Below are 22,558 nucleotides of genomic sequence, written 5' to 3'. Positions count from 1 at the left end.
TAAAATTCCTATCTTAATAATAAATAATCAAAAGATTATAATTTCAAAATTAAAACATTTTCAAATAAAATGTATATTCCCTAAACATTTCATATTTTCCATGACAGTTGTTCACATTGTCAAAACGGCATTAGTTCTCCTTGATCACTAGAAATTCTACCAAACCTCTAACATTAATGTTCCATACACTATGTTTTTCATGTTTAAAAGAATTGAAAGTAATGATAATCCCCAAAACAGCCCCTTTCTGCCACCTTATAGTGAAACCAAATAAGTTTACAGAATACAAATGCTGCTCTTACTATAAGCAAGACCTTGGAGATATGGTCCGAAAAATATTGAAAAAGATCTTCCACCACTAAAATAATCTGAAAGCAGTTTTAACATAAAATTGAGCAATTAGATAGCCCAGTGCCACTCCTGGAGTCAGGAAGACTCATCTGTAGGAGATCAAATCTGACCTCAAACATTTAGTAAATGGGTGACTCTGGGAAAGTCACTTAATCCTCATTAATAAAATGAGCTGGAAAAGAAAATAGCTAATCACTCTAGTATCTTTGCCAAGAAAACCCCAATTGAGGCCATAAATGGACTCTATTGAACAATGGAAACTACTGAAAAATGATTGAACAACAAAAACAGCAATGAAGGAAAAGGTTAATAAATTTTAAATAATTCTTTTAAAAATCAAAACAACAAGATAATACAATCCTCTAAAATGTTACAACTTGTGTAGTGAGAATAATTTGAAGGATATAGAAATTTCCTGCCATTAAAGTAAAAATGATTGCCAGCAACAGCAACAAGACCATTACTAGTGCCCACAATAATTTTTGAAAAGAAATTTTCACTTCCTATATATCAGAAAAAACAAAGTATCACAATAATCCCACTCTTTAACCTTACTAAAGACTTCATAAAATCTTGTCCAAATCATCTCTGAAGAACATAAATCTGCCAATTAGGAGGTAGTTAAATCATTCTAATTGGACATTATAGAGAACAATTTAATCCTAAATTATCAATCATTATCATGGGTAAGGGAGGTTTCCTTGTCATATACCCCACTTAGTGTTCCCTGGACAACCAGGTAACACTTCCTCCTCCCTTCTGAATACATGGTATGAAGAGGATCAAATATGAAATTTACCCCCTATGACAGGTCTCTGAGAGACTTCCTCCTTTCTTCTGTGAGAGCTAGATAGAAAAGTTCTTCTCTCCTTGTTACCAGAAAGCAAGACTCCCAGTAATGTCATTCATTGTTCCCTCCAAGTCCTCACTGGGAATTCTTCTGGCAGCAACATGGAGGGGCTAATCAGTATTAGATTACAATAAACAATAATTGACAATTGTTCTGCCTTTTGCTACTATCCAAGTGGGTGCTGATTCATCTGCTGAGGTACTTTTGGCACTGAGGTCCAATTCTGTTCTCTTCTCTCCTAGTGCCTCCTTCTCCCAGTAGAGCCCTCTTCTCTTTCTGCCAGTCACTGCTATTGGGATATAGCAGACAGGGACTCAGTCTGGAAGACTGCTACTCTTTTGGCCCATATGTTATTTTGAATACAGCCAATGCTCCCCTTGAGTCTTACATCCTATGCTGAAGTCAGAAGCTATACGTCAGAATGTCACTATGACTTGCTAGTGCTCCATAGCTGAAGTATATTATAAAGTATATCACCCCTTCCTCTAATTGGCTTGTTCCTCTAAGAATCTCTACTTTAAGGAAAAATTCTGGATAAGATATGTCTTTATTCCTCTTGAAGAGCTACTCCTGACTCCTCATTCTGGAAGTGAACTCTACTCCTGAACTTCACACTGATAGCACCCTCATTCCTGCAGTCCCTAAGTGAGTCAGTCAATAAATATTCTCAAGTGCCTACTATGTGTCAAGTGCTGAAGTAAGAATGGAATTTTTTTTATTTTAAAAATATTTTTATTTGCTTTAATTCGGCAAAATCTGCTTTCTTACCCTCTCACATCAAACCCTCCCAAATGACACTTTCCAAAAAAGAAACCCAAACCCTTTAAAAACTTGTCAATCAAAATTAATTTTCACATTGGCCATGTCCAAACAAAAAAATTAGTGTTATATTGATCTTTTCACCTCTCTATCAGGAGATGGATATCATGTTTTACCACTAGTCTTCTGGAATCATTGCTCATCATTATGCTAAAAGAATTCAACATAATAGATTTTCATCATATTTCTATATCATAACTTTTTTATTCCCCAATTTATGTATATTCATCCATATTTCCATTATTTGTTACTTCAAAAAGAACTATAAATATTTTACATGCTTAGAATTTGTTTTGCTTAGAACTAATATCTCTTATCCATTTCCCCTTTTCATCTGACTTCCCTCTTGAATCAAAGGTATTTCTTTACCCAACTCTGTGTGTGCATGCACATTTTCCTTTTGACCAATTCATATAAAAATAAAGATCAAGTATCAGCCCTCATATAGATGTTCGCTTGTACTTTTATACTTTGATTACGTGACATAATTTTCTCTAACATTGCTTTCACTTCCTCTTTTTCTCTATTCCTACCATGTGTTTATCTCTATTCTTTCAATTCTTATGATCATAAGGACATAATAGAACCACTTTTCTTCAGTCATTTTCAGTTGGGGTTTTCTTTGTAAAGGGCTGAAACTATGAAAAGGTGTACTTGATTTGGACAACTGAGCACTTAAGGCTAATTACCTATTCTATGTGAGACAATGACTCTATTAGCATATGTTTAGGGAAATGGCTCTTCTCACCATTGGTGCTGGCTCAATGTTTGATGTTAAGATAATCATAGGCAAGGATTAGAGGGTGGGGTGAAAGAGGCAAGACTTTACTTGGCTGCAGGATGAGGAGGAGAAAGGTGAAGATTCTGGACTCCAGAATCAAGAAAAAAAATTTGGCAAAACTTCTGGCAGTTTGCCTGCTTCTCCCCCTAAAGACCAAGGACTTTTACTTATCCTGACTCTGGCTGATTCTGAGGCCTCCCAGAAGCTATCCCAAATTTTACATTTCTTGACAATGATATTGAGGTGGTTTGCCCTTTTCTTTCTTCTAATTCATTTTTATAGATGAGGAACCTGAGGAAAACAGGGTTAAGTGACTTGGCCAGAGTCACACAGCCAGTAAACGTGAGAGGTCAGACCCATGAAGAGGAGTCTTTCTCATTCCAGGAACAGCTCTCGATCCATTGTGCCACCTTGCTTCCCCCTTGACTTCATTAAGGCACTACTAAATGTGAACTCCATGAGAACAAGAACAATGTCATATATACTTTTTCTTCATATAGAAGATACTTAGCAAATGTTTATTGAATTTGTTGATACCAGTTCATTTGGCAAAAAGTTTTCTAGTTTCTAGAGATGGTATCTACTTAAATTTACCCCTCAAGTCCCTAGAAAAATGTGCTTGCTTTTTGCAGGTGATTAGAGTCAGTTCTCAAATATTAGAATGACATTTAATTGATTTGGATAGTCCCTCCAATAATACAGGATATATATAATCATGATTCTGGGTGACTATTGTCTATATCTTCTCATTGGTTTGTCAGAAAGAAAGTAGTCTGTTCAATGACATCAGGAGTAATTTTAGGGACCAAATAAATGTTTTTTTTAAAAGACAAACTTTTCTAAAAAGAACTTGGTCCATGATTTGGCATCCTCAAGTTCTTAATGAATAGTATAACTTTGAGGGTTCTTAAATATTTAGTACTTAGTTTATTTAATTAGTAATAAGTATTTAAGTATGGACCTATATTTACCTCCATGGTTCCACTGTGCATTAAATAATTTTCTAACTCAAATTATTTGTGTATACTTCCTTTCACTTCTACTAGATTCCAAACTAGTTTAGTATTTTATTCATTTTTATTTTCTCCCACATCATGCAGTGCTTCATCAATATTTGTTCAATCAAATCATATTCCTAAAGTTATCTTTTAAATATCAGTTATAAATTATGCTTATTTTGTGCAAGTCAGAATTGGAGGATATGCTTAAAATAGTGCCAATGTGTACAAAAACATTAATTGTAAAAAATAAAAAAGAATTAAAGAATTATTCTTTTCTTGAAGTCTGGTACCATTGTCAGTCATTTGCAGCCACCAGCCAATGAGGTAGCAAGCCTGAGGAAGTTAGTGCTAAGATGGGAGGATATGAAAAGATTGACTTCAAAAAGTCAGAGAACATCAGAACTGAGCCATTCTTCAGTAATATAATCTTGTTAACCAAGAAAATTTGGGCCAAGATAGGTGAAATGACTTTCCAAAGTTGTCCAGTGAGTTCAGAAGAACTTTGTAGATGTCATTTCTTTTACATTTTTTTTTCTTAGGACTGTTAAGCAAATCAGACACTAATAAATGTCAGGAGGCAGGAAACTGACTATAGTAGAAGAGATGAACTCAAATACTGCCTCTGAAAGAGACTGGTTGTGTGATCCTGGGCAATTCATTTCATCTTTTATGTCCCAGGCAACTTTCTAAGACTAGATTAAAAAGGATTATTGGTTTACATTGGCAGAGAGGATTTAGGAAACTGAGTTGCTTACACCAATAAAATCAAAAGTCAAGATCAAAAAAGGACTAGGAAGCAAGTAAACATTATCCTTCCTAGTCACAGTAGCAATTTCCTGTTGCCTATTACTTGACCCTTTCATTACTTGAGAGTAGGGTTGGGCAAAAGTATTTACCTATCAATATTTGATTTGCTAACTCACTGTACAAACAGGCAAGTCACTTCATTTCTCTGAAATTTAGTTTCCTTATTTGTCTAATTGAGAGCAATGGATCAAAGGATACTTAAAGTCCCAGTTCTAAATTATGTGACCTTACAACATTCCATAGTCATGTAATCTAAGTTTCTTTTTTAAAGGACTGGGTGGAGAAAGAATTAATATCATTACAAATGTGAAAACTCTTGGCCTAATTTCATGGGAGTTTACTAAATCTGTTTTGTGAGAGCCACATTGCCTTGCTCTGGTGATAAATTTATTATTAAAACAAAGACAAAGTGTTTTATATTTCAGTCATGAATAAATTATCGGGATAAATGAGAAAGCTTATAGGTACCTGAGTTAAATCTGTTAAATCTGCTTTAATAAGACATCCAGAATTAAAAATAATGTTTTAAAAAGTGAATTGATGCCCACTGACCCTAAACTTATTCAGCAATCCTCTTTCACTTCCCACACTACTAATAGTGAGACTAACTAACTGACTGAAGGACAAAGACTTACAATAAAACCCAAGTCTATACACAAGTTCCTCCTTTTTCTTTCAAGTTCACTGAAGATCCTGGCTATGGAAATTTGCCCTGCTCACGACAGAAAGACACGTGGCCATGGCTCCTTCAAAGCAAATGCCAACTAAAGCTCCCAATCCTATAACTCTAGTGCTTCAAAGCTCTGAACTTCAATGTGGGAGTCAACAAGCCTGTAAAACCAGCAGAACCTGGAGCCAAGCCAACTATTTTGTAAAGACAGGAGAGTCAGTACCAAGACAGACAGTCTTGCAGCAATCGCTTTGTAAAGATCTGTGCTATTGGTACTGGGCTAAAGAACTAAGGAATAAAGGGAGCAGGAGGGTGCAACTAGATAGAATATCATGTGTGGGAGGCTATGCAGCATTCCATTAAACTTGAGGTAAAGAGAACAGTATCCATCTGGAGCCACTTCTGACCATGAAGTCAGCTGGAGCAAAGACTAGGCTAGTAAACCTTGAGTTACTTAGTGTTTAGTTACTAAGACACTTTGAGATCTAGCCCCCAAAAGAACCCCTATGAGAAGAGAGTCATAAAATGAGTAATAGGGAAAATGGGTGGGTGGGGGGGAATATCAAAGATATAAGGAAGAAGAAAATCCAAAGACCATAAACAGATAAATCAACAGGAAAAGAAGTATTAACAGAAGGAAATATGGCCTCCAGATCTAATAAGCAAGTTCAGGCATAGATGAATGGCATCTATATAATAAATTTTAAAAAAAAAAGATTCAACACTGTTGAAAACCTGTAGAATTTGAGGAAAATATTGAAACACAATATGCTGCTCCTGAGGGTTCAAAAAGAGGTATGAGAATGATCAAAGCAGAATTTATGGTATACACAGCAAAAATAATGGACAGAATAGAAAAATGGAATCTACAATGGCAAGAGTCACCAAAGATACAAAACAGAAAACCATCAACTGTGAATGTAAGGACAATCTAGAAGAAAAACATAAAACAATAACATTAAAAGAAAAAATTGTTCCCTCTGCAAGCACAAAACAGTAATCTAGAATATAGGATATGTAGAAACAATAGATCTCTCAGAATAACACAACAGAATCAAAAACAAAAAAAAAAAAAAAAGCCCACTTAAAATCATAATGCAGGCAATAAGAGAAAAAAAATATCCAGAATTCCTCAACATAAAAAATGAAATTCCAATTGAAAGAATTCTTCTGGAAGAAAAAAAAAGGCTACAAAATCTAAGACACACAGTGGATCAATTTAACAATTCAACTTGGAAATAAGTTCTGTGAGGGATCAAGAGAAAGATTGTATCACAATAGGATTGTCTGTCCTGGCACTGACTTTCTTTTCTTTACAAGGTAGTTGGTCTGATTCCAGGCTCTGCTGGTTTTACAGGCTTATAAAATAAATGGAAAGAATATTTAAATAATACAAGACTATTTTGCACTCTCTAGACAATGTAGGAGCAAATAAAATAATGCCATCCAAAGAGTCATGGAGTTAAGGATGCAGCCGAGGGTGAACACCCCTACAAATCTGAGCTTAACCATAGAAGGAAAAAAAAATGGACATTTAATAATAAAGAATCTGAAACATTTTAAGAAAGAAAACCAGAACCAAAGAGATTATTTGCTTCTTGAACATCCCAAACAACAGAAAACACAGAAGTGAACAAATGAATAAAGAAAGATCAACAATAACAACAGAATGATAGTGAAAAGAACTAAGAAATTTAATTTTTTTGATGTATACAAGGAGACAGGGGTGAAGGTGAAAATCTGATAGATACTGAAGAGACATTCAAGGGCTATTACAGATAGAACCTGGTGATACTTTCCCTAAAGATAATCTATTTTGGTAGGACTAAATTGAAACATGGGAAAGTACATGAAAGGAAGGAAAGGGAAGAAAGGGTTAGAGAAGAGTCTTTGATTTGGGGATTTGAATCAAGGGCTAGTATTGAAGGAAATATTTCTGTAGTTTCAGAAAGAGAAGAATCTGCCAGGAAATGGTTGAGGAGGGAAGCATTAGAAGAATGGGAGAAAGGAAAGAAATTTTACTTTGGTAATGGGAGGATATTCCACTGATGAATCAGTGTGTATGATCTTTGATCACAGATCCTTTGTATAAGGAAATAACAACCTTATATCGAATGTGATCTAAGGAATTTAGTGCTGGAAAAATCTACTCACCCCCATATTAGTGGAGTTTGAGAACCCCTGCAGCAAATGGCATCTAGGGGAAGGAGAGGGCATAGACATGAGGGGAGGGGAGGAATTTGAGGCAAATGTCAAAAAGAAAAAAAGATGAACAGGAAATGGTATAGATCAGTGGTGGACTGTGTAATTAGGGATGTGGTAGGGGAAGGGCCCTATTATAAAGCAGAGTCTCTCTAACAACTGCAAAAATAGGCATTATTTTTTGTGAGTTTGGAAAATGGAATAGGAAAATATGGAGGGCAAATCCTACAAGGTAGTGACAGGAGGTACCTAGAGGGAGAATTTAGGAGGGGTACCCTGAAAGCTCTAATTACATGAGAAATGCAGAAAAAGAAAGACTAGATGATTATAGTAGTCATAACTCAAAGAATGATATTTTGGAATAGATAGAAAGAGAAGGATAATGAAGAGTGAGATAAATTCTTTTCTGTAAAAGATACAAAGACTGATTTTTTTTTTCATGTTTCACGATTAGTGGGAAAAGAGTACAGGAAGAGAGAATCAACTTGACTTGAGAGGGAAAAAGAGGGGGAAGAATTTTATAACCATAAAAAAGCAGAAGAATAAAAGGAATTAATAAACAAAAGCCCAAAGGGGTAACAAATAAGAAATGGGGATAAGGGATAAAGAAAAGAGAGTCAGTGGAAATAAAGCAAACTTTAAATTAACATTAAAGTAACTGAAAGAACATTATGCTATATAGCCTTTTATTTTTCAAACAATGCGCAAAGATAGTTTTCACCATTCCCTTTGCAAAACCTTGTGTTTCAAGTTTTTCTTACTCTCTACCTTCCTTCCCCTCCCCTGGACAGCAAATAATACTATATAGGTTAAACACATGTAATTCTTCTAAACTTATTTCCATATTTATCATATTAGGATGGGGGGTCAGGAATGACTATGTATCAAGTGAACCCAAAAGAAGCAGAATTTGCCTTCATATTTTCAGATGGGTAAAAACAATCATTCAAAAAGTAAAAAAAGAAAAATGATAAACAAGAAAATTATATTATGATGAAAGGAAACCATAGACAACAAAGCAAAGGTTAAAAGGGGAAATAATTGAATAGGGAAAAAATCTTTGTACCAAATTTCTCTAATAAGGGTTTGGTGTCCAAATATATATTGAATATATATAATTCTAATAGCCATTCCCTATGAGATAAATGATGTAATAGGGATCTGGGGGAAAAAATGGTTCTCAAAAGAATTGTAAATTATCTACAACCACATGAAAAATATTCCAAATCACTAATAATAAGAAAAATACAAGTTAAAAGAAGCCTGAAGTTTCTCCTCACTCTGAAAATTGGCAAAATAAATAAATAAATAACCCCCAAAATGAGAACTGTCATTTTAGAAGGGATATAATAGGGGACGGCACATGAATATATTGCTGGAAGAGCTGTGGATTGGTATCAACCATTTTGGGAAGCAGTATAGAGTTACACAAATAAAGTAACTAAAATACCCATGCCCTTTAAGTCAAAGATTCTATTATTGGGCTAATAATACTACAAGGTAGCCATTGATTAAAAATAAAAAGTTCCTATATACTCCAAAATATTTATAATATCATTTTTGATAGCTAAGAATTGGAAAGTCATTGTTCAGCTAAACAAATTATGGTAGATGAATATTATGGAATATTGGTGTGCTAAAATAAATTATATATGTACTGAATACAAAGAAATATGTGTATATACATATACATACACTGATACAGAATAGAGTGAAATAAATAGAACTAAGAAAACAATATACTCAATAACTACAACAAGATAAATGAACACACCTGAAAAATCACAAAAATAAATGTTATAAAATTATAAAGATCAAACAGAACTCGAAGAGATATAAGATGATACTATCAACCAACCAATTCATGGAGATAGCAATTCAACAGTTGTTACATATTGCACTTGTTTTTCAAACTTTTTCAACATATTGATCAATTTTGCTGATATTTTTTTCCTCCCACCAAAAATACTCTTTATAATGTGGGATGATTCTCTGGGAGAGTCAAGAAAAAATATATTTCAGAAAAGTCTGGCAATGTAAGAATCAAAATATTAGCAAAATTTAAGAAACAAATAACTTCCAGATAGAACCTCAAATGACCAAGAATGTGAAAAGACTATTAGAACATTTAGAACCAATCTGAGAACCAAATTTTGATTTCTTTTCTTTTGGTTTTGCATCAGTCTGAGTGAAGAGATTTCTTTCTAACTTGTGAAAGGTCAATTCTTCCTTACAGGTTGCATTTTCATTACAATGATCCTTCTTTAGATGATCCAATCCCTCAAGAATATGCCCTCTACCTGTGCCCCACTGGACCTCTATTAGAAAACCTACAGGAATTTTGGAGAGAAAGCAAACGCCAGTGTGGCAAAAATAGAGCACATGAAATTTTCCCCCATGTGACACTCTGTGACTTCTTCACGGTAAGACAATTTCTTTTATTTCTCAAAATACAAATTCCCTAACTTGGCTTTAAAGGTCTTCCATGATGTGGTTCTAACTTCTTTTTTTATACCTTTTTTCTTATTACTCTCCTTTACATGCTCCCTGTATTAGCCAAGTTGGAATACTACCAATAGTAAAAGTTCTATGACTTGTCTTGCTTCTTTCTACCTATGAGTATTTGCACACATTGTCTAACATTTCCCCCATATTATCCCATAAGGCTCAGATGAGGTGCCCCTTTCTTTATGAAGTCTTCTCTAATGAGAAGTGATTATTTTTCTTTGTAAATTACTAATGTCAGTTTTTTAAACCTCTCTTACTCACTAGATAATATTTAATTTGTGTTGTACCTATTTATACATTTCCCTGATCTACACCCTACTCTTATTCAATTGTAATCTCAAGAGCAGTGATTCTATTGTTTACATGCCCAAAAGGAATAGGAACTGCTGCATGTAAAGTGAACATTTCAAGATTTTAGTTTCAAGATTCTGTCAGAATTGGCAGGACCACAAATCTTCTCTATTACACACAGAATCATAACAGGGTTAGGGGAGATAGAGCTTTGTCCCAGTGTGGATCATCTAGGACTGATCTTCTCTATTTAGAAACTTTCCCTGAATCCATATCATAGACTCCTCTTTAGGCCATTTACTATGATATATCACTTCAAATGATATTTACCCTTTTCAAGGACCCACCTTAAACTTTATTGTGCTAGCTCTTTCTCAGAGGTTTTGGATAAAGAATCAGGGAACATTATCCATGTAGAAACTGAAGAGGAAGGAAGCTTCCATCTGACTTTGTTTCTTCCTTAGTGTGATGAGGTCTAACATATTTCTAGCTCACAGAATCCAACTCCTGCCTGATCTCTTTTCCATTTAGACAATTCTACTTTTTAAGTTATTTTATTCAGTGAATTTTTTTTTACATTTGGCCAATTCTGCTTTTTAAAGCATTCTTTTAATAAATTTCTGTCTTTTTTTAAGTCATTTGACTTATTCTGTTTTTAAAGTGTTATTTTCTCTAGTATTTTTTTTAATCCTAATGCCAAGCTAGTGTTCTTTTCATGATTTTTTTTTTTTGGTATCACTCTCATTTCTTTCCCAACTTTTCCTCTACCTCTCTTATTTGGCTTTTAAAATCCTTTTTAAGCTCTTCCAGGAATTCTTTGAGGGAGGGAGTAAGGGGGCTGAATCCAATTTGCATTTTTCTTTAACATTTTACAAATAGTTGTTTATTGTCTTCTGAGTTTATGGTTTGATTTTCCTACCACCATAGTAACTTTCTATAGTAAGGTTCTTTTTGTTGTTGTTTTCTCGTTTTTCTAACTTGTTTCTTGATTTCTAACTTCATGTGAAAGTTGGGCTCTGCTTCCAAGACAAGGGAGTACTGTCCCAAGTTTCAGGTTTTTCACACTACTATTTTCACAACTAGTTTTGAGAATTCACATTCATAAGCTTTCAGTTTGTCCATGATGACATGATAAAAGGAGAGGTGTGGTCATGTTCTCCTAACCTCTGCTCTGGTTTGTGAGTCACTAGCACTTTTTTCCACCCTGGAAGTATTACGAGAGACTCTAAACCTCTGTGGGTGAATCCTGTAAAGTACTAGTATTTCTCCTCATCCTCACAATGTAACTGAGTCTTACACCAGTGAAATTAAAGTGTTCCCTGCTACCTTCTTGTCTGATCTTTTTACTATCTGTGATCTGGGAGCCTGGAAGATACCAATATTGATTCACTCACCTCCAAGGCCTGCTGTTGACTTTCTGTGGTATGGCTTGCATTAGACTGCACACCACTTTAACCATAGTGAGACAGACCTTTCCTTCAATCTTCTAAGTCATAACCTCTATTTTTCTTCAATTTAATTATCAGTAAAGCAAGGATAATAATACTTCCCAGGAATTCCAGGAATGACATTTCTAAATGTCTCAGCACCATGCCTAGCGTATATATAATGCTATATAAATGTATGCGCTTATTGTGATTTAGATTGTAAAGAATAGTATTATCTTGAACACTGCTTTGGAATGTGGGTGAATCTTTGACCCATATATGTGGAAACTTAGGTTCTAAATTATATTTAGATTTCACTAGAATAAACTTTGAATGGATCCATAACAAGGCAAAGATAAGGCATTTTGAATGAGCTCCATAAGATGTAATCTTATGATTCAGCATCCCATTTACCTAGCAGATCAATCAGGAAATATGTATTTATTAAAAGCTCATTTTATTCCAGGTATTGTGCTAAGTACTAAAAATACAAAAGGGAAAACTGTTGCTGCCCTAAAGATGCTCACAATGGAATAGCCAGAAGAGTCTGTGGTCCCACTCTCCCAGGACCATCTATTCTATTACACAACTCCTGTATGATTGGGACTTAATCTGAATGGTGTTCTGGTTAGAATTATCTGTCTGCTGACACTTCTGCAAATTGTTGATGTGGCATTGTTATATTTACATCTTCTTTAACCTAAGAAGGCCTTCCTAATTAAAATTTTTAAACCCTCTTTCCTTTTGTTACTGGTTCATCTTCCCTGAGGCCATCACTACCATCAACAGGAGAGCTGCCATAGCAAACTTTTTATCTAAAAATCCAGTCAAAATCTATATTCCCAGTTACTCTGTATATTTGACCAGAGAACACATCCTATTACTCATTTGAAGCATGTTCAACTCTGCTTCATTGATTTGTTATACTTTTCCTATGCAAATCTTGGGTTCAAGTATCAATAAAATGTTCTAATCTATCTCATTGTCACTTTGGACCTTTCACCTTAACTCTGCCCTAAATTTACATAATGATATTCCAATGAGGAGATAACATGAAAATGATTAAGTACAAACAAGATACATACAGAGTAGATGGAAGGTAATCTCAGAGAGGATAGCAATATTAAAAGGACTGCAAAAAACCTCCTATAGAAAGTAGAATTTGATGCGAGTCTTGAAAAAAACCAGGGAACCTAAAAAGCTTAAATGAAGATAGAGCATTCTAGATATGTTGATTAACCCTTACAAAGGCTTCAGATGATATTGAGTGTAATGTTTGAGAAATAGCTAGTAGGTAAATTTATCTAAATCTTAGAATATATGTAGCAGAATAAAATACCAAAAGACTAAAAATGGAGGGAGAGATGGAGTTATGAAGAATTTTCAATACCAAACAGAGCATTTTATATTTTATCCTGGAGCTAATAGAGAACTGGTAGAAGGGATTCAGATCTATACTTTAGGAAACTCACTTTGAGAGCAGTGTGAAGGCAGGATTGCAGTGGGCAGAGACTTGAGGTGGATGATTAATTAAAAGCCTTTTGAAATAATCCGGGTGATAAGAACCTGAACTAGAATGAGAGTTGTATGAGTGGAGAGAAGGCAAATATAATCATAGGTATAGCAAATTGATTAAGGAAATTCTCCAGGCAACTTCCTGTGTTTGTTACTAGAAGAAATACTTTCTTTTAACAATAAACTCTGTGAAGACAGAGGCTATTTGATTTTTGAAACCTAATGCTTATATATTCTAAACATATTTCCATATTCATCATTGCTGTGCAAAAGAAAAAAAAATCAGACCAAAAGGGAAAAAACATGAGACAGGGAAAAAAAAAAGCAAACAAACAACAACAAAAAAAGTGAAAATACTATTCTTTGATCCACATTCAGACTCCATAGCTCTCTCTCTGGCTGCAGAGGGCACTTTCTATCACAAATTTAGTAGAATTTTCTTGGATCACTTCCCTGTTTTAAAGAGCTAAATCCCATCACAGTTGATCATCACATAATCTTTATGTTGCTGTGTACAATATTTTCTTGGTTACTTACTTACTTCACTCAGCATCAGTCCATGTATGTCTTTCCAGACTTTTTTGATCTATTCATCATTTCTTATAGAATAATAATATTCCATTATTCATATATCATAACTTATTCAGCTATTCCCCAACTGAGGGGCATCCACTAGTTTCTAGGTCCTTGCCACTTCAAAAAAGGCTGCCACAAACATTTCTACACATGTGGGTCCTTTTCCATATTTTATGATTTCTACAAAGAGATCTCTTCTCCTAATCAGACAGTTGCCTAGATAACAAACTTTGAATCAGTAATAAATTGAAAGTGAATTGGATAAACTTAATTGTAACAGGTACACTGGCTGGATTTTGTTGTCTGCCCTGAAATACATGAAGGGGCTTTTAACCTAAATTAAGGACTAAAGATCTCTCAGCCTAGAGGGAAAGGTTTTCTAGCCACTCCACCAAAGTAGATGGCAACAAAGATTCCACAAAATTTTCCTGAAAACATAAAGTTCCTAAAGATGGCAGTAACTTAGTGGTAGAAACTCAAAAGAGACTACAGGAGATAACATACTCACTAAAGAACAAAAATGAAATATTGATAATGGATAGCAAATAATAGCAGAATGGTATCACCAGAGAACATTGGAAGTGCTGAAACATTAGAGGTGTATTTCCCTTAACGATACATATTCATTCTTTTTACATATGTGCCCTCATAGCAAGTATTATGATCATGTGTTCTCTCTTCATAAAAATTCTTTCCCACTGATGTAATAATTTGTGAGAGATTATATCCAATAAAGGATAGCTTTTCTGGAAACTAATATGTGAGAAAGAATGTTGCAGGTGCTCCAAAACTTTTTTAAGTCTTGACTTGATCTATAAGGATAATAGGTGGAAGAGGGAAGCAGCTGCTTGTACTCCAAACAGTGTATTATTATTCATGAAATATTATTCAGTAAGGGTATTGTTGAGGTTGGAAGGGGATCCCAAAAGGTTGAAGTCATAGACTAGTGTCACAAGGGGTCTCAAAAGAATTTGCAGGCTCAAACCCATTTCCTGGTCAAGGGGCAAAGTTTTATTATAAATTCCAAGACAATTTAGCAAAGTCTAAGAGAGAAGAGACATCTTTATCTATCTTTCTATCATGGACATGCTAATTCTATGACCCAAAGGTAGGGCCAGAATTAGGGAGTGGTCTCTGGAATTTGGTTCTCACTGGCCAGATTATCAGTCAACTAGGAACTGAGGGGTGGTCTATTCCAAATCTGATAGATTGCCGTTCTTAGATTGGGAGTGTGAGAAGTCCCTGAGGCAGACTCCAAAGCCAGAAGATTTAGGATTAGTGACTTATTGTTAGAACAGAAGCCCCCCTAAAATCAGGGGAACCTCAAAATCACTACTATATTACATCACTATCACTTTAATTGTCAAGAATAATAGCTATCTGTTAGTTATATTTAAAGTTTGTATGATTCCTCTCAGGGACAATGTGTTTTTTACTTGTTTTTTCTTAGTGTGAAGACCAGAAAGTAGAATATCTATATGAGGCCCTGAAGAGAGCTGGTGACAAGATTTTGAATTCCTTCCCTTCTACTATCCCTTTGAATCTCCATTCTTCTATCAGTTACCTTGGATTCTTCATTAGTGATAGTTCTGCAGATGTTATTCGAGAATTTGCCATGAGTTTTGCAACGGAAGCATCTATATTGGCAGGTAGGCCACTATTATCCATTGAAACTACAGAGATTATTCGATAATGAAATTGTTCATTTGTAATATTAAAATAAGCCAAGGCCATAAAAAGGAATTTTAGTACCCAGAGAAAATTCACTTAATGACATAGGGGAAAGAGGAAATCTAAGGTACATGTATGTAGTTTCAAAGAAACCAGAGACTGGGATGATAAGAACTGAGAATTTTATTGAGATAAAACAAACAAACAAACAAAGTAGGACACCAGTGTGTTCGAAGAATAAGGGGTTTGGGTCAAAAGAGACAAATGTTAGTAAAGTGATGAGTTTATTTTTGGAGAAGAAAATGACATGGGAATTCATAAATGACAGCAATTAGAATCTGAACAGGATGCCTAGATTTAATTTTAAAGAAGGAAATCCTGCTAAGTGATGGTGACAAAGGGAGTATCTGAATCACAGAATGTAGAGTTGCTCAATTCTTATATTGTTTCTTACTAAGGAGAATTGAATGACTTTTCCATTGGAAATGCAAAAGTAACAAATTGGGAGTTGACATCCAAGATAATTAACATGAGATAACATGAGAGCACCTAGTTAGCTTGAAGGAATTCAAGTCACTTGATTAAGATAAAGTATATCCTCAGGTACTAAAAGAGCTAATGAATGTAATGATTGAAACATTGTCACAGGATTATGGAAAATAGATGAGATATTGTATTACTGAAGAACAATAAATGTTTTCATGATTTTCAAAAAATGAAAGAGGATAAAGTTTGCAAACTTTATTTAAACTAGTTTTTGTTATTAATTTATTGTTTTGCTTTTATTTCTTGCTATACTAGGAGATTTAACTTTGATGCCTGGAAAAATTATGTGATAGATTGATGTAAAAATGGCTAAGAACATTTAGCAAAGAGTCATCATAGTTTCATTAAGAATATAGTATATTGGGGCAGCTAGATGGTGCAATAAATAGAACATCAGTCCTGAACTCTGGAGGTTTTGAGTTCAAATGTGACTTCAGACATTGCCTCAGCAAAAAAAAAAAAAAAAAAAATTAAAGAAAGAATAAAGCATCCTGTAAGCCAGGGGTCCTCAAACTTTTTAAACAGTGGGCCAGTTCACTGTCCCTCAGACTGTTGGAGGGCCGGACTATAGTAAAAACAAAAACTATGAACAAATTCCTATGCACACTGCATATATCTTATTTTGAAGTGAAGAAACAAAATGGGAACAAATACAATATTTAAAATGAAGTAAAGTTAAATCAACAAACTTACCAGTATTTCAATGGGAACTATGGGCCTGCTTTTGGCTAATGAGACAGTCAATGTCTGGTTCCATATTTGTCACTGCTAGTCATAACAAGTGATGCAAGTGTGCATCCATTAGTCTTGATCTGGTTGGAGATTTCAAATGTTTCATTCTAGAAAAAGTCTGTTCACAGACATAAATGCTGCCAAAAATGGTTGCCATTTTGAGTGCATGGTTCCTGAGAGGAGGATATGTCTCAGAGGGGAAAGAAGCATAGAAATTATGAAGGCTGCTTGACTTGAATGCATCTTTCAGAGAATCACAATTCTGCAGTTCAGCCAGTTCCATTTGGTAAATTGTATCCACATTTTCAATGTCACTAGAAAATGGGTTACAGAAAAGCTATATGTCCTGTTCATGGAGATGAAGCTCTTTAAATCTAAATTGGAACTCCTTTTGCAATTTTTCCAGTGAATCTACACATGTTTTGTTTGGGAATGCAATCAGCTGTTTTTCTGCTAACAGATTTTGAGTTGTAGAGAGATGGCAGAAGTTTTCCTCCTTCACTTGTTTGATGAGGAGGCCTAATTTTACTTCAAAAGCTTTGATATGTGATTGCATATCACAGATGAGCTTCCCCTTTCCTTGAATTTGCATATTGAAATTGTTGAGTAGCTCTGTTACATCTGTCAGAAAGGTAAGGTGCCATTTCCATTCTGCATCATTGAGCTCTGGTACTTCTTTGTTTTTTGAAAGCAGAAAAGTTGTAATCTGTGGAAGTAAGTCGTAGAAACGTTTCAAAACTGTCCCTTGACTCAGCCAATGGACTTCTGTGTGATACAGAACATCTTCATACTCAACATTTAACTCAGACAGAAATTCCTGAAATTGTCTGTGACTTAGTGCAGTAGCTTTAATGAAGTTAACACAAGACACCACAATTTTCATAACAGAGTCCCACTTCAGTGATTTACTACACAGCGCTTGTTGGTGGATGAGGCAGTGTATGGCTATTGGATGAGAATGGTTATGTTTGTCCATCTCTTGGTTAATGCGAGCAATTACTCCTTTCTTAGACCCCACCATGCTAGGAACACCATCAGTTGTCACACTGGCTAGTTTAGCCCAGACCAGCTCCAAACCATTCATAGTTTGGCAAACCTTTTCATAGATATCCTCTCCTGTAGTTGTTCCTTTGATGTTTTGCAGTGCAGCAAGCTCTTCTATGACTTTAAAATAATCATTCATCACGAATAAAAATTAGAAGTTGTGCAGAATCACAAACATCATTGCTTTCATTGAGTGCCAAGTTAAAATATAAATTTTTTTTTTGTGGAGTTTTGCAAATGCTGATGCAGATTGTCTCTCATTTCTTCAATCCTCCATGTAATTGTAGGCCCTGAAAGACTCACTGTACTAAATAAATCGGCTTTCTCTGGACACATCTCTTTGGCAACAGAAAGAAGGCATTCTTTAACAAATTCTCCCTCCACAAATGGTCTGCCAGTGCATGCTATTAGCTTGGCAACTTGAAACTTGCCCCTAGTGATGAAATATTTAGCTGCTTCTCTTCACAAAAATATTTTGCTGTGTTGTCAATGTATTTTTCAGTTTTAATATTTTATCTTTTCTTACTTCTCCAACCAAACAATCATATTTATCTTTATGTTGAGTTTCATAGTGTCGACACAAATTATATTCTTTGAACACAGACACTATATTCCGGCATATCAGACATACAGCTCTTTCCTTGTACTGCATGAAAAAGTAATCATAAGTCCACTGTTCTTTGAATATCCTACACCCCAAGTCAATTTTTCTTTTACTTGACATCATTATTTCCTAGGGATTCCAAATTGCTATTAGTAAAATACCAGTATATACAGCGCTACAAAAACAATATACTAACAATGACTTTGCCTACACAGAGACATACAGACTGCAATGCCCAACTTCCTCCAAGCTGCCTCTGTGCTGTGATGCCTCCGTTTCCCACACTCTCTCTCCCGCTCTTCGCACTCCCGCTTCCAACCTTCACTGCGGCAATGAATTCCCCCTGCAACAGCCGTGACATGTGCAGCATGCACTGCACATCCCCCGCGCCTGTCTATTGTGGTGGCTGCCATTACTGTACAAGGCCGCAGGCCGTCAGTTCTCCATCTTCTGCATCTCTCTCCCTTCTCCACACTACATACTCCAGCCTGAAAACTCCCCTCACCTCAGTATCGCCTCACACTCTGTCTCTGCCGCCTCAGCCCAGTGCTGGAAGTGTGCGTTGCTAACACCAGTTTAGGTCAAATGTCACTTCTGGTCTGATTTTGCCATAAGCCAGAGGGGGGGCATATACGTCCTCAGCGGGCCACATCTGGCCCACAGGCCATAGTTTGAGGACCCCGGTCTAGGGTGTCATTGAGACAGAATAAGCTGCCTTTTCTTTCCAATTTTCAGGAAAGCTAATTTCTCCTGGAGTGGAGTCAGGCAGTAAGAGTAGAGAGATTAAGGGTGTGACAGACCCAGAGAGTCAGGTCAGATAGGAGGTTTTGATACCTATTAGTTTAAATTACCAAACTGGCTTAGGCAGAGGAGAGATCTCAAGACAGGTCCTGAGGTCCCCCACCCCCTTGCTATCCCCATTCTGTGGGAAAGAGGTGGAGATACCAGAGGGCCAGAGCTAGAGTAAAGGAGAAGTCCCACCCATTTTACCAAGTGTCAGGCTGTGGTGGTAGAACAAGGGGGAACTTGACCAAGCCCCAAATTCCTGTTTATTATTGGCATTGGGAAGTCAGCCTTTACTTGAAAGACTGAATTCCTTGGGAGCAAGGTCTTGGCAGAGAGATATAAAGTTTCTAGTGGAGGATTCCTGGCAAAGAGGGAGAGAGGGTTTCTAGCAGAGAAATCCTGTAGCAGAGAAATCCCTATAGAGAGGTGAATAAGGTCTTGTAAGAAAAATAGGTGAGAAAGATAAAGAAGGGGTAATGCTGAAAGAGTATATCATTTCAGCAGGCAGAAGGTTGTAGTTGAGCAAGCTACTTTAGGCCTTCTGCAAGGACTGAGCCCCAAGTTGCCTCTTTTTATAATTGAAACCTTGGCTAGAATTTGGGGGCAGCTGTTGATGGGGGCTGGGAGCAGTTTGAGCTGGAATCAGAATAGAAAATCTTGGAATTGAATGAGTGTCTCTGGGCTAATTTCCAACTCAATAGGGTTAGAATCTCCAGCTCCAGCTAAGTAGGAGTGGTCCTGTACTCAACCAGCTCCACCTAGATAACAGAATGAAACCACTTTATCTTGATTCCCTGGAGTGGAGAACTTAGAGTTCCTCCCCCCAAAGTCAGAGAGAAAGAAAGAGAAAGAGTTTTGGGGCTCCCCTCATCAGTCTCATTTCTAAACTATTTAGAAAAGAAGAGTTAAATTTATATGAATACAAGCCATTCTCTAATTGGTCAAATGGTTAAAGGATATGAACAGGCAGGTTTTAGATGAAGAAAGTAAAACCAGATGTAGTCATCTGGGGGAAAAAAATGCTCTAAATCATTATGGATTAGAGAAATGCAAATCAAAACAACTCTAAGGTACTACCTCACACCTATCAGATTGTCTAAGATAACAGGAAAGAATAATGATGAATGTTGGAAGGGATACAGGAAAACAGGGACATTAATGAATGCATTGTTGGTGAAGCTGTGAAATGATCCAGCCATTTTGGAGAGCAATTTGGAATTATCCCCAAAGGGCTATAAAACTGTGCATACTCTGATTCAGCAGTGCTACTACAGGGTCTGTATCTCATAGAGATCATAAGAAAGGAAAAGGGACCCACATGTGCAAAAATGTTTGTAGCAGCTCTTTTTGTGGTGGCAAGGAAATGGAAATTGAGTCGATGTCCATCAATTGGAGAATGAATAAATTGTGATGTGTGATTATGGTGGAATATTTTTGTCTATGAGAAATGTTGAGTAGGATGTTCTCAGAAAAACCTGGAAAGTCCTCCATAAGCTCATGCAAAGTGAAATGTTCTGTATACAAAGTTCAAGTGGGGAGGGGAGAGGTTTGAATAAGGAAAAGCATAATGTTCTGGAATTCTTCCCAAATTCCCAAAACAATTTAATTTTCTTTAGTGTGATCTTTCCCAATATGCTTTCCTTAACCCTCATATTGTTGAAATTATAGCCAAATAGAAAAAGTTGAAAAGTCCTCCAAGAGCTCATGCAAAATGAAATGTACTATGTACAAAGTAAGAGCAATGTTCTGGGATGATCAGCTATAAATGATTTTGCTGTTCTCAGAAACAGTGATCTAAGACTACCCTGAAGGACTTATGATGGAAAATTGATTGTGTCTGAATACAGAATGAAACTTTTTTTTTTTTATTCTTGTTGAGAATTGGTTTTCTTGAGAGGATGAAGATGGAGATCTATGTTTTCTTTTACAATATGACTTGTATAGAAATGTTTTGCATAACTTCACATGTACCTTCTTAGTGGGGAGGGGAGGGAATAGGGAAAGAGAGAGAGTCCAGAACTCAAATTTTTAAGAACAAATGTTGAAAATCATTTTACACATAACTGAAAAAAAAAAAAACACCAAATAAATAGTCTAAAAAAAGAAAAAGAAGGATTTTCAGAATAAAACAGTGAGAATTCTATATAATCCACATTTGGAGTATTGTATTCAGTTTGAGTTGCCCCATTTTAGGATGAACATTGATAATAATAATAATAACTAGTAATGTCTATCATTTATATAGTACTTTAAGTGCTTTACAAATATTATTCATTTTATTCTCACTACAATCCAAGAAAGTAGTTACTATTATTTCCCCCATTTCACAGACAAAGAAATGGAGACAAAAGTGAAATGACCTGCTTATGATGACATAGCTAGTAAGTATCTGAGTCTAGATTTGAACTCATGTCTTGTGCCATCTAGCAGTCTGACACATTGTAAAATAACCAGGGTACACTGATTTAACAATTGATTTACAGTACAGTGGATTTAACAATCAGCTCTCCAAAAACATGACATATTTTTAAGTTTAACCTACATTATTAATATTTTATTTATCACTTTTGTAAGTCTAAGAAAAAAAATTTTTAAAGTAAAATCTCAAGTTGTACCATTTACTGATTTCTATGATATATAGGTTCACACTAAAATATTTAACAGTAAAGAGTGAGTTTAACCACAAGCCTCCAACAAAACCTTGAATATCCAAAAAAGGGCAATGAAGATGGTGAAGAGTTTTGAGTCCTTGACATGTAGTGATAGCTGTCTTCTTATATTTAAAGGTCATGTAAAAGAGGGTTTCTACTTAACACCAGAAGGCAGATCCAAGAGAAAAGAGTAAAAGTTGCCAAAAGACAAGTTTGAGCTTAATATAAGGAAAATATTCCTAATAATTAGAACTATACAAAAGTGGAATGGAAGCAATTTATGGCCCTCACATTGGAGAACTTCAAGCAGATGCTGGATGATCACTTGTGAATGTTGTGGTAGGGATTCTTTTTATATATGGCTTATAATAGATGATCACTGAGATCCCCTCCACTCTAAAATTGTATGATGATATGAAAATGACAGTGGGAATCAAGAACTATTATAACCCCTTCTGCTTCTTGTATCTGTGTTTGAGAGAATACAGGAGAAAGAGCAACCTCTATTAAAGTAGGTACTAAGCAATTGAGTGTTTTCAGGAATAGTGGATACCTCAACATACAGTAGATACCATAAGATAGTAGGATAATAAGAGGAAGAGGAACATAAATTTATAGTTAGAAGGGACCTTGTAATTCATCTGATCTAATCTTTTTTTTTAATAAGAGGAAACTGAGACTTAGAGAGATGTAGTGATTTTCCAAGATCACACAGTGGGTAGTATT

At 35.5% G+C, this 22,558-nt stretch overlaps 1 protein-coding gene across 1 annotated transcript in view; it reads left to right on the top strand.

The window, feature by feature from the left end:
- Positions 1 to 22,558, top strand: part of UBASH3A (ubiquitin associated and SH3 domain containing A) — an 83,716-nt gene that overhangs the window by 5,804 nt on the left and 55,354 nt on the right. The window contains exons 3-4 of the mRNA XM_012544360.3: positions 9,718 to 9,904; positions 15,249 to 15,447. Coding sequence (XP_012399814.1) covers positions 9,718 to 9,904; positions 15,249 to 15,447 — 386 coding nt within the window. The remainder of the gene's footprint in view (positions 1 to 9,717; positions 9,905 to 15,248; positions 15,448 to 22,558) is intronic.

Source organism: Sarcophilus harrisii, chromosome 3, assembly GCF_902635505.1.
Source record: "Sarcophilus harrisii chromosome 3, mSarHar1.11, whole genome shotgun sequence".
Classification (NCBI taxonomy): Eukaryota; Metazoa; Chordata; class Mammalia; order Dasyuromorphia; family Dasyuridae; genus Sarcophilus; species Sarcophilus harrisii.
Note: the sequence above shows the minus strand (reverse complement) of the source record. Positions and strands in the feature narration are given on the sequence as shown.